Source organism: Monodon monoceros, unplaced genomic scaffold (genome assembly GCF_005190385.1).
Source record: "Monodon monoceros isolate NGI ecotype Baffin Bay Population unplaced genomic scaffold, NGI_Narwhal_1 Super_Scaffold_16, whole genome shotgun sequence".
Classification (NCBI taxonomy): Eukaryota; Metazoa; Chordata; class Mammalia; order Artiodactyla; family Monodontidae; genus Monodon; species Monodon monoceros.
Genome location: NW_021703772.1, coordinates 81,158,959 through 81,176,277, shown reverse-complemented (window position 1 = coordinate 81,176,277; position 17,319 = coordinate 81,158,959). Strand labels below are relative to the sequence as shown.

Sequence of the window (17,319 nt, the reverse complement as noted above, 5' to 3'; positions counted from 1 at the left end):
ACCTGGATATATTTTGCAAAGTACTTTGGACTTGACCCGGTATACATTCTGTTCATTCTACAGGGTTATAAGTAGGCATTAGGCAGCGGTTCTGTAAACTGTACAATAATTAGTAGTAATTAAGAGGCTCTTAACCTGGGAGTCACAGACAGGCTTCAGCTGTCTCCAATCCCTCTCAAATAGCATGAAAAATCTGTGGGTGTGTACAGGTTTATTTGTCTTTGTTTTTGTTATGGAAGAGGTCCCTAACTTTCATCAGATATTAAAGGAGTCCCTGACCCAAAATATGTATGAACTGCTATCTATGTACAGGCATTTTCAGGAGTTACTGACTTCAAATATTCATGCAAATCTCATTGCCCCCCTCCCTCCGATTTCCTCACGACGCTTAAAAACTGTTGGGCACAGAGAAAATGCTTCATAACTGTTTGGTTGGACACTGTCTTAAGAGGGGATTTTCCTTTGGGATCATGAAACGATGTAAAGAGATGATATAGACCTGGTTATTTATAGAGATTTTAACCGGGAATATTGGATGTGACATCCATCCTGTTATTGACCTGGGCAGCCAGCCAAGACCTGCAGGCTCTCAGAGGTGTCACCCGGGGCACCAGCGTTGTCTCTGAAAGCCAACTCCAAGCATCCTTGTCCTTCCACCCGCAGGTGCAACGACTACAAGTCCCAGGACGCTTCGCTCGTGGAGCCTGGGCGAGGGCGGGGCGGATCTCCGCAGTGACGTCACCGTCCCGGGGCGGACCGAGGGAGGGCGGGGCGAAGGGGCGGGGCGGGGAGGCGCCGGAGCGCGCCGGTGCTGATGCAGGATGGCTGAGCTCGCAGGAGCCCGGGAGGTCTGAGCCGGGAGAGGCTTGCTCCCTGCGCATCGCCTCGTCCGCCCGCCGCGTGGTCCTGGGCAGGTGGTCCCGGGACGCAGCGCAGGGCCAGGGCAGGGCCAGGGAAGGCAGGTGTGCAGCCGGACGGGCCAAAGGTTGATAGACTGCCCACCTACCAGGTCTCGGAGCGGCCAGAGCTGCCCAGCCCGCCGAGTTCGCGATGACCTGCTGAGAAGCTTCGTCGGAGGCTGCGGGAGGCGGCCTCGTTGCGGGCGGTGCGGTTCTCGACCACCTCCCTAGTTGTGCGGAACCCCGTCCCCCCGCCCATCCCCGCGCCCCTTCTCTCTGCCGCCGGCAGAGATGGCGGATCCAGCCGAATGCAGCATCAAAGTGATGTGCCGGTTCCGGCCACTCAACGAAGCTGAGATCCTCCGCGGGGACAAATTCATCCCCAAATTTAAAGGCGATGAGACCGTGGTGATCGGGGTAAGTGGCTGGGAAGTCTGGCCTCCCCTGCTGCTTCGCGCCGCAGCCCTGACGCCCCAGATCAGGCAGAGATGCTCGGGCTACCCCTTCGGACATCCCCTCGGGGCTGCCCTCTAGGGTGGACTTAACGAGAAATCCCCTGCCCCCCCCGTAGTTCCCCCTGGGCCGGTGGAGGGTCGACTGGGGACCATGGGGCGGGACCCAGGCGGCGGGGGTCGGGGTGGGGGGCGAGGAAGTGTTCGGCGCCGCCATTGTTATTGGGGTGCGGGCCCGAGTGGGCCCATTGTTCCCCGCCCTGGCCACACCGCGTGGGTAGTGTGTTCAGGTTACCCTCAAGCCCACGTGTAACCCACAAATGATTACAGGCATTGGTTCAATTTATCGAACACTTTGCCTCTTCTCACGAGCTTGGTGAAAGAAACAAGGTACTGGAAAAATCCTAGCCTCGGCGCGGAGCTCCCACAGCTGTGCAGAATTGGCTCCCCGCGGCGTTCCTCCTTGCTCTGCACGCGGAAGGCGGGGGATGGGGGAACACTGGTGGCCTTGGTGTCTCCTGCTTCCTCTCAACCCAGGCTGCCCTGGCTTGGGCCTCGGTCGCAATAGGGCGACCCCCACCTGGTGTCCGCAGATCCTCGGGTGTGCTTCACGCTGGGTGGAGAGGAGGCTGTGCGCCCACGTCTGTGGGGCTGGGGGTCCGGAGCGCAACCAAATAGCCTCTGTGCCCAAGGAAGTTACTTTGTGTGGCTGGGGTCCCCCTCCCTCTTGGTCTCCCTTCCCACGTTACCCCTCCCCCCTTCCCTCACCTCCGCAGACTTGGCTCTTTCTGCAGCGGGGCTGCTGGTGGGGGGGAGGGAATACCATTGGGTTTTAGTTCTTAAAGGAATATGTCAAATGAAATAAGCCAGCCTCCCCCCGCCCCACCGCCCTTCCCCCTCCGCTGTCCTCAGCGTGTGTAGCTGATGGTGCCCTCTTTGTATGCGAGTCGCGTGGGGAGGGACCGAGTTAATGGGAGCCTCCCGATCCCTGCTGACACGTTCCTGGCAGCCTGCTCGAGGCTGCTGATGCAGCCTTCTCGGCCTCAGCATTGATTAAGTGATGTCATCCCGTTTACTGAGCATGCTCCGACTAACCCCCTCCCTCCTATTTCACCCAGTGGCTGGTGTATTTAGGTCAAGTGATTGACAAGTGACAATTTACTTAGGGTCTCTGCCCGAGTCAGCCCGGCCTTTCTTAGGCACCAGAGGCCGACATTTGCCGGCCCAAGCAGTCCCAGCATCTTCGCCAAGGTTGTGCCACGGTCCCTGGTTATGGACCTGAGCACTGGCAGATGCTGGCTGAACCGGAAGACAGGCGCTCTCCGCGCGAGGGGAACAGAGGCAAGGCTCTGGCCTCAGGGCTTCATCTTGTACCTCCCTTAGGAAGGCAGCTCCTCTCGACGCCCTCTTCTCTCCTCCCAGTTTTCACAGCCATCAGAAAACCGTGACCTCCAAATGCTATGGGGATGGTAGTTCACCCTGAGAGCTGACCTAAGAGGGCAGGAAAGAGGGGTTTTCTGTCTGCTTAGTGTTAAATTGAAGAAAAGATGTATGCTACAATTATTGATGAGGAAGATTCTATACTTAATGGCAGACATGGGATAGTGACATATCTGGCCGGTACATGGGGCAGATGGGGCAGAGGTGTTGGGATACACCTCTAAGCTAGGGTCAGCCTACAGTCTGACTTGCTATTTCCTGAGCCTCGCTATGGTTTAGATAGAGTGGGAGTTACTGGGGACATCTAGTCCCTGCCCCTTGTCTTGTAACAATTTTTTAACAAGTAATTGTGCAGCCCTAGAACATGGTCTGATGACCCTAGTTTTTCAGAGGTTTTAAAGAAAAGCTGAAGTTGTTTCTTCCCCTTTTCCTTCTTCCTCTTCCTCCTCTTCCTCCATCTTCTAAGGGTGATATACCAGGACTAATGAAGTGGAGTACTAAATCATCCCTTTGATCTGTGTGCAAGGCAGAGATCCTTAATCTTACAGTTATTCTTTCATTTTGACACTACTATGAGTATATATTTAATTCCCGTCTACATATTCATGTTATTGAGTGAATAAAGTAAAAACAAAGTCACCATATAAAATAAGTATATTAAACAAAAGATTGTGGATGTGAATACACATGTAGCTCTTCAACTGTAGATTAACATTTATGATCATCTTACTATAATCCTTTTTTTAAAAAATTTATTTATCTTTGGCTGCATTGGGTCTTCGTTGCTGCACACAGGCTTTCTCTGGTTGTGGCGAGCGGGGGCTACTCTTCGTTGCGGTGCGCAGGCTTCTCATTGTGGTGGCTTCTCTTGTTGCAGAGCACGGGCTCTAGGTGCGCGGGCTTCAGTAGTTGTGGCGCACGGGCTTAGTTGCTCCGCGGCATGTGGAATCTTCCCAGACCAGGGTTCGAACCCGTGTTCCCTGCATTGGCAGGCGGATGCTTAACCACTGCGCCACCAGGGAAGTCCCTTACTATAATCCTTTAATACAACAGAGAGTTTTCAGTTTTCTTTAAGGTAAATTTTTCTTTGAAATAAAGCGTTCATATAGAAAAGTGTTTTCATAAGTGTACAGCTTGATGATTTTTTTTTTTTATAAACACTCCCTTGTAACCACCTCTTAGACTAAGAAACAGACATTTTCAGGACTGCAGAATTCTCCCTAGCATCCCTCCCAGTCACTGACTCCCTCTGCCTCAGGGTAACTACTATTCTGACTTCTAATGCCATAGATAAGTTTAGTTTTTTTTTAAGCTTTATCTACATAAAACCATACAGTATGTTCACTTCTGTGTGTGAGTTCTTGCGCTCAACATTACTCTTGTCAGATTCATCCATGTTGTGGTGTGTAGCTGCAATTTGTTCATCCTCATTGTTCTGTAGTATCTCATATGAATATACCACAATTTAGTTATCTAGTAACTGGTGGTAACTGTTTGGATAGTTTCCACTTCGGGGCTCTTATGGATGGAGCTGCTATGAACACGGTTTTACACATCTTTCAGTGAGTGTGGTACAGAACAGAAGACTGCCAGATGCTGAAGGGTGCTGGGACTTCTGTTGGCATGTGCTAGGACCCTTCCCATTCCTAATTAATAATGTGTAACTAAAGGAAGTGACAGTTCTGGCAGGCTGTATCCGACGTTGTACACCAAGTAGAATGGCTCCCAAGTCAATTCAGTAGGAACCATCCCACATGGCTCAGTTGCAGGTGGAAACTGCCTTAGGTGGGCATTCCCTTCCTTGCTTGCAGGGACAGAGATTGTGGGGATGACCAAAGAAGCCCAGAGCCATCCAGAAATGTCACCTTCACTCCCAAGAGAGATGAGTGAAGAATGAATTTCTGTGCAGTTATCTGTGAGTCCAAATTCAGAATCCCAGACGTTCTATTTGTTTTTGAAACTGGGGTGATTTTATTTCCTTTAACGTCTTGTTCATTTCTTATGGAGATGTATGCTAAGCGGGAGATTTTGCAGGTGGAGTTTCTAGATTTTTCTTTTTTAAGAAATGTCCTGTCTTGGAGGGATTATCTCTACCATTCTTGCTCCACCCCGCCCCCCCCATCCTGTGCAGAGCTTTCTTTCCCTGACTGCTCCAGCCACAGTCTCTTCCCACTATGAACTCTTGTAGCATTTATTCTGTATATGATCTCCTGATTTTTTTGCCTTAGATTATTATTAATTTTGATCATATGTTTAATGACATTGTAAGGCATGTGTAGAGACAAGGCCCATCCATGTTTTGCTTCTTTGTACTTCCCAGGGCCTTGCCCATAGAAGGCACTTAATAAATATTTATTGATCTCTTTGTTGAGCCTAGAAATCTTAACTCTGATGTATTTAGCTGATTTCATGGACTTTTAATTGACTGTAGGCTGTCGGGGGTAGTTAAAAAATAAGTTTAAAGAGATGTGCTATTCTTTTGAGCAGGCCTGGTAAGAGAGCATATAATACACTTAAATGTTATAAGAAAATTGGGAAAGAACTGTATCCAGCCTTGTTAAAAATTAGGAGTGCTAATGATACTCGTGGTGAGCTAGAAGTGGAGGGCGGGGCTAGGGACTCCACATTAATTCTTCAGAGAAAAATATTGGATTTACAGCATTTCTCAGAATACTCCTCCATTAGCTGCTAAAATTCCGCGTGAGTCATTCATTACTTTGAGCTCTGCCTATTGGTTTTGATGCATCTGTATTGTTGGAACTCTGTTTTAGAGAGTTCTCAGTGAGGTTCTTTGAAATGGACTTATACCCTTCAGTTTTGGGCTTTCCTCTTGTTTGCAGTCCTGGGAAAGCAGGTGTTGTTAACCATGGGTGCTTTCCCTGGGACAATGTAAGTTCTGACTTGTTTGAAAGCCAAAGCAAAATATTAGTTATAAACCCTGAGCTGGCCTTCGGGTGGAAAGTGGCCTCAGGCTGTAGGAGCTTAGATTAGTTCTGGGCAGTGGATGGGCAGGGAAGGCAGGAGCTAGGACAGAGACCAAATTCCAAGCCTGAGTTATCTTTGTGGAGATTATGGGCTGAAGATGTGAAGAAATATGGCTAGAACTTTTCTTTTTGTCCATAGCAATGGTCTTTTAAAGCAAGAGTATTTTCTTTTAAAATTTATACAGAGTAAAGTCACTTTTTTTGGTGTATAGTTCTATTGTAGGGGTGTGAAAAATACATAGAGTTGTGTAGCTATGCTGTATTAGTTTCCTGTTGCTGCTGTAACAAATTACAACAAATGTAAAGGCTTAAAATGATACAAGTTTATTATCACACAGCTTCCATAGGTCATGTGGACAAAGGATGTCGCCGGCCATTGATGGTGCCCCCTGAGGGGAATTCAGGACATAGAAAAACAGAATACTGGCCCTAGATAGTTAAGATGCATATCGAAGGAATGGTTTCCTTAGCCCAGACTCTTTCATCTTCCCATACATAGAAGAGCACTAAAATCATTAACTTGAGATGTCTGTTTGTTGTGATTAGCAGTAATCTTTTGATGTTCCACTACATAGTTTTGTTTTGTTTTGTTTTGTTTTCCCCTGCAAAAACTCCTGTATATCCCGACTCCTCCTTTACCTCTTTGGAACAGTCCCTCAGAGCTATCTGAGAGGCTGCCATCCCGGGCTATAGTCCTCAGTAAATGTCCTAAATAAAACATATTTCTCAGCTTTTAGGTTGTGCTTTTTTTTTTTTCAGTCGACAATCAGAAGTCCATCAAGTCAGCTGGTTTCTCTGTTTAGAGTCTCACAAGGGCAAGAGCAAGGTGTTGGCAGGGCCATGTTCTTTTCTGGAGGGTCTGGGAGAAAATTCATTTCTTTGCTCATTCAGGTTGTTGGCAGAATTCAGTTCCTTGTGGTTGTAGGACTGAGGTCCCCATCCCCTTGCTGGCTGTCAGCCTGGGCTGTTCTTAGCTTCCAGAGGCCACTCGCAGGTCCTGGCCACATGGCCCCCTTCCTCTACCTTAGGAGGCAGCAGTGGGTTGATTCCCTCTCATGCTTCAAATTTCTCCTGCCTCTTCTTCCATGGCTTGTCTCTCTCACTGACTCCTCTGCCTCCCTCTTTCACTTTTTCAGGGCCCACTTGGTTACAGTGAGCCCAGTCAGATAATCGGGGATAATCTCCCTGATATAAGGGCGGCCGATTAGCAATCTTAATTGCATCTGCAGAGTTCCTTTTATCCTGTAACTTTCACATATTCACAGCTTCCAGGGATTAGTGTGGACATCTTTTGAGCCATTATTCTGCCTCCACATACCATACTCAAGATACAAAGCAAAAAAAAAAAAGATACAAAGAAATTTCATCACTCCAAAAAAAAAAAAGTCCTCATGCCCCGCCCCACCCCCCCACCCGTAATCAAACCTTCTCCCCTCTCTTAACCCCTGGCAACCATTTATCTGTTCTTCCTTTGTATAATTTTTGCCTTTTCCAAATTGTATATATAAAAATGGAATCATAGGGCTTCCCTGGTGGCGCAGTGGTTGAGAGTCCGCCTGCCGATGCAGGGCACACGGGTTCGTGCCCCGGTCCGGGAAGATCCCACATGCCGCGGAGCGGCTAGGCCCGTGAGCCATGGCCGCTGAGCCTGTGCGTCCCTGTGCTCCGCAACGCGAGAGGCCACGACAGTGAGAGGCCCGCGTACCGCAAAAAAAAAAAAAAAAAGGAATCATAAATTTAAGTATCTTTTTGAGCTTGGGTCCTTTGAGGTTTAGGTTGTTGTTGTTGCATGTATCAATAGTTCATTCCTTTTTATTGCTTAGTGGTATTCCTTTATACAAGTTTGTCACAGTTTGTTTATCCATTCACCTGTTGAAGGACATTTGTGTTGTTTCCAATCTGGCATGATTCTGAAAAAAGCTGTTATGAACCTTTGAATATAGGTTCTAGTGTGAGTATAAATTTTTAATTTCTCTTGGGTAAACACCCAGGAGTGGGATTACTACAATAGATCATATTGTAACTATATGTTTAACTCTAAGAAATTGCCAGTTTTCCAAAGTGGTTGCACCATTTTGTGTTCCCACCTAAAAGCGGTAACATTTTAAGCCAGCCTTTTAAAGAATGTATTCAGTCACTGTGTCTAGTGAATACTAACAGTAGTGTTTAGTAGTGTCAAGATATATCAGTCCTTCATTCTCTTGTGCCCTAACTTCAGGGATGTTTACATGAGATGTCACATGTTTAGATGACTTAGTGGTTTCCTGTAAACCTACCCTCTGAAACCCTGGAATGAGTGAACACAGGAGAGTAGCTATAACCTGGCATGTGTCACTGGAGGCCACTCATGTTGGTGGTGAGCACACAGTCGATGCTATGTAAATGACTGGGGTTGGTAGAGGCAGCGGGGAGGGTCAGAGAGAACGGAGTGTGGATTCACTAGCTCTCTGTGGAGCATTTTTCAAGTTGCTTAGCTTTCCTGGGCCTCAGTTTGGTCATATTTAAGGTGGAGATAATTACTTATCTCACAGGGTCGTTGGGATGAAATGAAGTGGTCAAAACAGGGTCTAGCACAGAGAAAATGCTCAATAAATGCTAATTATCTCCCACATTTCCTATTCCCCTTTTAATTTTCCTCATTTTCAGAATTAGCCTTGCCCCCCAAAATTACTGCCCTTAACTCTGGCTAGCCCCTGAAAGCCCTTCTTGCATCCCCATTTCCTAGGAACTGGTTCACCCCATTCTCCTGCTTGGAATAGCCACTCTTTTCCTCTTACCTGTGGAATTCCTAACCATTGGAAGGCAGAGCTCAGGTTCCATTTACTCATAGACTATATCAGCTGTTCCTATTATCTGCAATGATCACACATAGGTGTGTGCACACGCATGCGTGTGTATATCCTCCTCATGTAAATTGCAAGCTTCTGAGAAGCAGGAGCTGTTTTTTTTTTACGTCTTTGTCCCCTTATCTGTCATTTTCTTGTTGCTTAGTAAGTGTATCTTGATTGACAGTTCTGTCTTCCCCTTTTCCCTGCCTGGAATCAAGTCTCCCTAAATGCCAATTTCTGCATTTCCTTAAATAACTTGGGCATCACTGGGGATTTCCCTCTGCTTCCACCTGTGCTCATCTGGCCTAACTCCCCTGTTTAATGACAGTGTTTTGCATCCTTGGCTTTTCTCCTCCCTTCAGAATACGAAACCTCCCCCACCTTTGGGTTCTCTTTAGTACCGGCCTCAGGTTTCTCACCCGTGTCTACTTGTTACACAAGCAAAAACAAAACTACATCCTCCCTAATGGTTTCTCTTGAGTTAAAAAAAAAAAAAAAAGCTCCCTGACAGATCCAGTTTCACTTGATTTCTCTCAGGTTTTCCATAGAGTCCTATTTTTGTGGCTGAGAAAGCTCCTCCCTTAACCCATTTCCTGCACATCAACCAAGTTCCTTTTAGTAGGAAGAGAGATGTTGAGTTTGTGGTTATTTGCAAATATTGCAGAGCTTGCGAGATAGAGTTTTAGATTCATCTTACTGTCCCCAGCACCAAATTTGGACGTGAGGCAGACAGCCCAGGACCATCATTTCCCAGCTCTGCGACTTCTTAGCTTTAAGAACTTGGACAAATTGCTACACCATGCTGTTTCAGTTTCCCGGCCTGTGAAATGGGGATAATAACACTCTCCACCTTGTGACAGTTACATGAGCTAATGTGTGTAGATTGCCAAGTACGGTGCCTGGTTCAGAAAATGTACACTGTTGTAAGACCCACAATGGTTATTTCTCTGCACACCTGTCAGACTGACTAATCTGGGGAAAGCCTTAGACCCTTCACAGGTGCGCTGGTACCTTCAGGTTGTGTTAAAGAAAAAATTATTCTCACACTTGTAAAAGATAGTAAGGAAGACTATTGTAGTAGGGGGTCTATAGTACTGCAATAGGGAAGAGAAACCAGGCTCAAGTACAAGTGGAGCAGGTTGGTGGGGGGATAGGTGGATGGACAGTCACTAAGAGGGGACATGAAAGGTAAGGGGGATTCTTGCTGAACTGACCTAATAGGATTCTTGCTGCAGGCAGGCCAGATATCAACGTTTTAAGATACATGTATTGCAGTATTGAGGGTGATTAGATATTGACGGTGGTGGGGATTCTCTCTAAACTGCCTTAGCAGGAGTCTTGCTCAAATTGGACTCTGCAGGGACAGACATGGAAGTCCAAGGTCAAGGCCCAGTTGAGAAGAGGGCTCAGCGGAGCCTGACTAAAGTTCGATCAAGGAGAGAGTCTTGGGACTTCCCTGGTGGTCCAGCGGTTAAGACTCCACGCTTCCACTGCAGGGTTCAGTCCCTGGTTGGGGAACTAAGATCCTGCATGCTACGTGGCACGGCCAAAAAAAAGGGGAGAGAGTCTTGTTCATTTGGAACCCAGATGCTTCAGTGGGGGCATTCGAGACCTCCATCCCCCAGCCCTACCTACCTTCCTAACCTCACCCCCGACCCTATGTTACGTCTGGGCTTCTGTTCCCCTAAAATATTAGGTTTCTCAATGTCTGCCCTTCGCCGCCACAGCTGCCCACATCCCACATGCCTGGGATGACCGTCCTCAAAGTGTACCTGCATGGCAACATCCACTCGCCTTTAGAATCTCATCCCATGGTGCGTTTTCTGAACACTTTTGTGACCAGCTCCTCTCCCCCTCCCCCCTGCCACCCTGGCCAGGTTAGATGCTTCTTCCCTGCACCCCTCGTACCACGCAGGACTCCTGTCAGACCTCCCCCACTACTGCATTTCATTTATTTGGGTATAAGTGTCCTTTCCCCCAATTAGACTAAACCCCTTGGAGGGCAGGAAGTGTGTGCCATTCGTTTCCATCTGCAAGTCCTGGACTAGTAGCTGGAATAGAGTAGTTGCTCGGTACAAGATGTCATTTGAAAGAAGTGAAAGAATGCCGACCCTCCTGGGCTGTCAGATGTCCAAGCCTGGGGTTATTTGCTTGGATTTTTACCTTTGACCTCTGTCTAGCTCTGGTAACTTCTTTCCTGCTTTGGATATCTTCATGGTTTTGTTGTTGTTGTCTTAAAAGAAATAGCTTTTTCAGGCGTCCTGATATATGCTCACTGAAAAGACCTCAGACCGTGCAGAAAAACATGAAGGAGAAGGTTAAAATCACTGTTAATTTTATGAACCAGAAAACATCATTGTTAACATCTTATTGTTTATTCCAGCTCTTTTCTATTCTATAGGAAACATACTTTGTTTTAAATGAAGATATGATTTTATAAAATCTGTTTTGAAACCCAGCATTTTACTTAACGGTATACCTCAGACATCAGCATTTTTAAAGGTTGTATATAATTCCATATGTGTCTAATCAGTACTTTAACCATTTTCTACTGATGGACATTTGTTTTTCTTCTGTTTTATTCTTCAGTTATAAACAAAGGTGTGATAAACATCGGTGTATGCATCTCTTTGTGCTCTTGCCCAATTTTTTGTTAGAATACGTTCCTAGAATTGGGATTGCTGGGTAAAAGGATATAGATGATTTTAAGGTATCCACAGTTTTTGAGGGGGAGCAATGTAGAGATGGTGAATTGTCTTCTGTTTTATATTCTCATTTCTTTGCCCCATGGCAAACTCCATGGGGTTGGTGCCAATTTGTCTCATAAGACATCCCTTCATACCTCAGCTAAATTAAATTCTTACCAAGAGCGTGTGCTTCGTCATGCACTGTTAACCCATAGATCCAGAACACGGCAGTGTCTTCAGATTTTTAATGTAAACCATAGGATTTTGTTGGCTGTCTCTTGTCAGTTTCAGTATCCTAAAGGATGTTGTTCCTTGGAGGTGATCAAAAGCGAAATCTGTCCCTTGAGACAGCGAGAGATAGAGGTCAAGATTGTAGTCTTAAAGAAAACTAGGATGGACGTGTCCTTTCTTCTTGGAGCTAACAGTGAATGGCCTGTGATATCTTCCAGGCAATGGTAAGTTGAGAAGGGATATAATAGCCCTCCCAAAAAAGCCCTAGAAAGAGCTTTTTTTTTTTTCCTTTTCCTTTGATTACTAGGTACTCTTAAAAAAAACTTATATAAAATTTCAAGCATACACCAAAGTGGAAAGAATATCAAAATATACCCCCATGAATCTATCAACCAGTTTTAGCTATCATCAACAAATGGGCTAATCTTATTTCTTCTATACACCCCTAACCTTATCTCCCCAAATCACTCAATTATTTTAAAGTGAAATCTGATGTCTCACATTACTCTATCCCTAAACTTTAATAGATATCTCTACAAGATCAGGACTCTTAAAACCACAATAACATCACAGCTAACATGTGCACAATTCCTTAATGTCAAATACCCAGACAAATTCCTCCCATTGCCTTATAAGTTTCTTCTACAGTTGGTTTGCTCAGATCAGAATACTAGGTACTATTGATTACAAGTGTGGAGGAAAAGAAATGCTCATACGTACCAACCTTGAAACAAGAGGGAGGGAGGCTTTTGCTATAGAGTCATGTGTGGCAGTAGAAACACACACAGAGCAATCAGGGCTAATCGAGATGTCCAGCACATCTCCCTTAACAGTAGTAATGTCCTAGTTATCCTTTTTAATAAACCAATGCCAGCATTGCAGAATCACCCACAAAACCTATTTAAAGAGCAACATGCTTTATAGCTTCCCTCACTGCTGCATCTCCCCTTGCTTTAGTTGGCTTGCATAAACGTCAGCAAAGCAGGACACGTCACTCATTTGTCTTCTAAGCTCAGTACCCACCCTTATAAAATCGGTACCAACTACGTTTAGAGCAGTTCTTTTAGGTGTGTCTTGGTGTGTTAGTATTTATTATCTTTTCAGTCAGTGCATACTCATCCTTGATGTGAATTGAATACTGGAAAATAAATCCACAGAGCTGAAGGGAAAACATGCCAGGTGAGCAGGTGAGAAGAGAATTCAGTGTAACACAATACTTTAAGGAAAAAGGTTTGTAGTTCTCTTTTTACGCATTTTCTCATAAAAAAAGAAACCTTGGAAAGGAGTTGAGGTTAGAGAAAAAGTGCAAATAATAAACCAAATCCCACACGATCGATGCTTTAACTTCTTTGCCTGCAGAGTATGGTCGTGAGAGCTGCAGATCAGTAATGTTATTTTAGGAGCATTTTGTTTGAAGAGCTTGGTCACCCAATTCCGGGCTAGCAAATCTCAGGGACTCTTCCCAGGCTCTCTCACAGAGCCGTCTCCCCACTCCCAGGTCTCATTTGTTCTCAAGGGGAAACGAAGAACAGCCTGCTTCAGTTCTCTGAGGAGGTTATATCATAGTTTTTTACTGAATGAATGATCGGGTCCCTCACTCCACAGAGATTACTGATGTTCATCTGGGAACCTGGGTAGACAACAGCTCCGTCTGACATCAGAAACTTGGGGTAGCCTTGGGGGAACGGACTTCTGCTCCTCTTTCATGGCACCTCTTGCTCCATAGAGAGGAACAAATGCCAATCTGATTGGTCAGTGTCCAAACCTCTATTGGTCCTGGTTACTGGTGGGCAGAATCCCTTGGGAGGCGGTCAGTTCCTTCCTCTATCTGGCCTCTGTGGTAAGCTGACCCCTGCAGGGTCTGGCTTCCTGGGCTGGCTCCCGGGGGCTGGCTGTTTTTCCATCTCAGCATCATCCACTGCTGAATGGATAAGTTCGTCTGGGCCCACAGATTCGGGCCCCTGTGGGCTGGTCTTAAGGTTCAGAACAGGCTGGGCTGTGGGACGGTGGGGTGGTGAGGTGAAGAAAACAGGAAGACCACACAAGCCTCCTTGCCCAAGCCTTGGCCAATTTTGATATTGGGATAATGGGTGCTAGTGCCCTACCCAGGTGGTGCTTGGACACCTGCTGTATCCCTGTTCCTGTGTAGAGCAAACTCGCCCGCCCAGGGGGAGAAGGCGGCTGACTGTTAGGGGAGGCTTCTGGCATTCCAGGGCCCCTGGTACTAATGTCATCACGATAGCATCGAAACCGTCTTCAAACTACTAATAGTTTGTTTATCTAATATTTGTGAAAGTAGACTTTAGAAGAGAAGTGTTTAGCTCTTCAGTAATAATTACTAAACAACACAACCCACTAATTATCTGCTCAAACAAGTGGGAAAAAATCCCCACCTGAAGTACTGTATCCTAGAGTAACACTTGCTCGCTCATGTGTGTTGTTAACTTTCCCTTAATGAATATGCCTCTTGGAAAAGACTGGCTTGAGAATTTTTTTTTTTTTGAAGTCTAGTTGATTTACAATGTTGTGTTAATCTCTGCTGTACAGCAAAGTGATTCAGTTATACACATATAGACATTCTTTTTTATATTCTTTTCCATTATGGTTTATCACAGGATATTGAATATAGTTCCCTGTGGAGGATGTATTTTAAACAATATTTTCTGATCTGGACATTTATCTAAACAAGTTTGGAAAGGGGAAAATATATACCTATCTAATACTCACTTCCTTCGTTCTATTAAAAACAAATATAAAGAGGTAACATATAGGTCAATGTAAAACTTTAAATGAGTTCTTTATTACTATGGAAAATGTTTCCCTTTCTACAGAGGTGTTTCTCTGCACTGTGGACGTTTTGGAGCTTCACTGTAGTACTGTGCGGTCCAAAATGGTAGCCACCAGCCTCGCGTGACCATGAAGCACTTGCAGTGCAGTTGTCCAACTCGGGGTGCGTAGGAGATGTAAAATGTAAACTGGCTTTCAAAGGCTCTGTACCAAAAAAACACAGGAATGGAAAAATATTAATTCATTCTTTTGGTATTCATTTCATGTTGAAATGATGACATTTTGGATGTATCGGGTTAAATGACATTGATGAAATAAATTCCCCGCTTTTCTTTTCACTTTTTAAAATGTGACTACTAGAAAATTTAAAGTTACATGTGTGGCTTGCATTTTTGTCTGACATTGTGTATATACATACATACCTATATATATATATATATATATATATATATATATCTTTTTTTTCTCTTCTTATTCTTTGGTGGTGGCATGCGGCATGTGGGATCCTAGTTCCCTGAGGAGGGATCGAACCCCGCCCGCCCCCTGCATTGGAAGCGAGGAGTCTTAACCACTGGACCGCCAGGGAAGTCCTGGCACTATATTTCTATTGGCAATATGTTTCTCTATGACAGTGCTGCTGTAACATTTAGATGCTAGCATTCTGATTGTTTTTGCATTTATTAATTTTGGTTCCAGTTTGGCATATTGAGGGCTTATTGTATGCTAAGGTCAGTGCTAGGCACTGTGGACTTCCTGTGATAAGTAAGACAAGATCCCTGCCATCAATAACCGTGTATATAATTAACTCAATGGGCGGAAGCAAGTGGAAAAAAAAAAAGTAGTGTGCTGTGAGTGTCCGAAGAGAAGAGGAAGCACAACCGTGACGGAGTTAAAAAGAGAGAGAAAGCACATCCAGTGGTGTTCTGGGAAACCTCAGGCAGGGGGACCGTTTGATCCTTACCTCGAAGCTGGGGTAGGAATCTGCTCTGCAAATGTAAAATTTGCTTCTTTATCCTCAGTTACTTTGCAGTTCTGCAGAGCCGCTTTAGAGATTTCTGTTTTAAATATGGTTGAGAAAAAGACCTGATAAGGGATGTGTGCTGTAGCTGGGCGTCACCCTCCTCTACCACCCCCCCCCCCCCCCCCCCCCCCCCCCCGCCCCGCCGCCAGGATTGTGCTCCACCCCGCATCCTGTAATTAAGTACCAGCCATTTGCAGCGGGTTTGTGATGCGGATTTGTGATGCCTTTGCGTGGGTGACATTGAGAACACCAAAAGGTGACAGGGGGCCTCGTCTTGGAAATGCCGTCCTGCCGTCAGGCTCCAGCCGCAGCCGCCCCCGGGGGCGGCGGGCCTCGCCCTACCCTCCGCTGGGTGCTGGGTCGACCTCCCCAGCCGGCGGATTTTAATTTCCAGGCAAGGAGCGCCAGGGTGATGGCAAATTTGCTGCTTACCTTGTCTCCATTCTGTCGCTAATGCTGGGAATGATGAGACCTCTTGTCCTGAAAATACATTCCCCTTCAGCGCAGGCACCTTCTAATGAGGTCCCTCCCCGCAGCGGAACAAAAGCTGCCATTAGGAGGACGTCAGGGGGAGGCCGCGCTGCTGTGGGAAACCTAGGCAACGCCGCCTTTGTCGCTCACAGGTGCCTCTTCTTTGTCCTGGCATCTGGGAGAGAGGTCACCTTGCAGGTGAAGGCCACACAGCTTTTTGGAGAAGGAGCTGGAAACTTTTCCACCCCTACTTATGTCCCTGTTTGTGTGGGTTGGCACAGAATTGATTTTTCCTCCTTTGTAAATGGCAGAAAGGCTCATTCACATGATGGTAACATGAAAGAACAGCAACGGCAAAATCAGCCATAAACTTACCACCGTACATCATCCACGTTAATTATTTTGTATCCTCCTTTTTCCTCTCTCGGTTGACACTTAACACCTTGGAAAATAAATGTATACCATAGATATACAATTCTGCCTTTTTTGAAAAAACCAAATCCTACTCCATAAATGGCTTTCCATGTTGTATAATATCTTCATGGTTATAATTTTCAGTGATGACTTAAGTGTGCTTTGGGCTGATAGATCACAGTTTGCTCATTCAGCTCTCATCTCCCCTTGCTCTGGGTGATGCTTTAGTGATCATATGCATGCACAGAGCTGTTACCTTTTGCTGAGTTATTTCTAGACGATACATTCTCCAGAAGTTGATTTACTGGACCCAATGCTGTGAATATTTAAATTGATCCTATTCAGTATTATCCTGTTGCTTTCTATAGGGGTCTACCCATCCCTATGGCCTCTGGGGATATATGAGTATCCCATCTGGCAGGGAATTAATTTTTAAGGTAAAGGAGATAATCATTTGAGAGGGTAATTTATAGAGCAGTGGTCTGGGATTCATGTGTCTTGGGTTTTGTTCCAGGCGTTTCCTCTGATTTTATATGAATTTTAAACTAAAAGTATAACTATTCAGTGATCTGTTTTACTTTGGAATGTTGTTGGCATCGGGCACTTCTGGGGTCAGGCTGGTGAATGGGGAGCCTCCTGGGCTTTAAAGACAAAGGAAGGACTTGGAAGTGTTGGTCCACCTCCCAACGTTCATCAGAGGAATTGCTCGGAGGTGGTGATCTACACTTATGTTTAACTCAAGGCACTTCTCACATGCTCACAGATATAATTATTCATGCTGTGACATTGGATGAACTTCAGACCTTGTCTAACCTAACAGCAGCTCACGTAGGGATACATCTTGCTGGATGACCTGGGGCATCTTGTAGGAGTCCATCCTTCCAGGAGGTATGGTGGCACCATGCAAAACGCATGACTTCATGCTTTAGTGGTTCTATACATCCAGGCACCAGCATGCTCTTTAGTTCTGGGGTAGCCCACCAACCAGGCTCATCGTCCTGTGGGCATCACGGGCAAACCCAGCGCTGGGACACGAGAACCCAGGTAAGGTAAACAAAAAGAAAAGCAAGATGAATAGGAACTCGGGCCAGGCTGAAAATGAGAG

General features: G+C 45.8%; 1 protein-coding gene across 1 annotated transcript in view; it reads left to right on the top strand.

Moving 5' to 3' along the window:
* Nucleotides 1–771: 771 nt before the first annotated feature.
* The window catches only part of KIF5C (kinesin family member 5C), a 164,198-nt gene continuing 147,650 nt past the window's right edge, over nucleotides 772–17,319 (top strand). Inside the window, exon 1 of the mRNA XM_029225565.1 lies at nucleotides 772–1,316. Coding sequence (XP_029081398.1) covers nucleotides 1,191–1,316 — 126 coding nt within the window. The 5' untranslated portion in view covers nucleotides 772–1,190. The remainder of the gene's footprint in view (nucleotides 1,317–17,319) is intronic.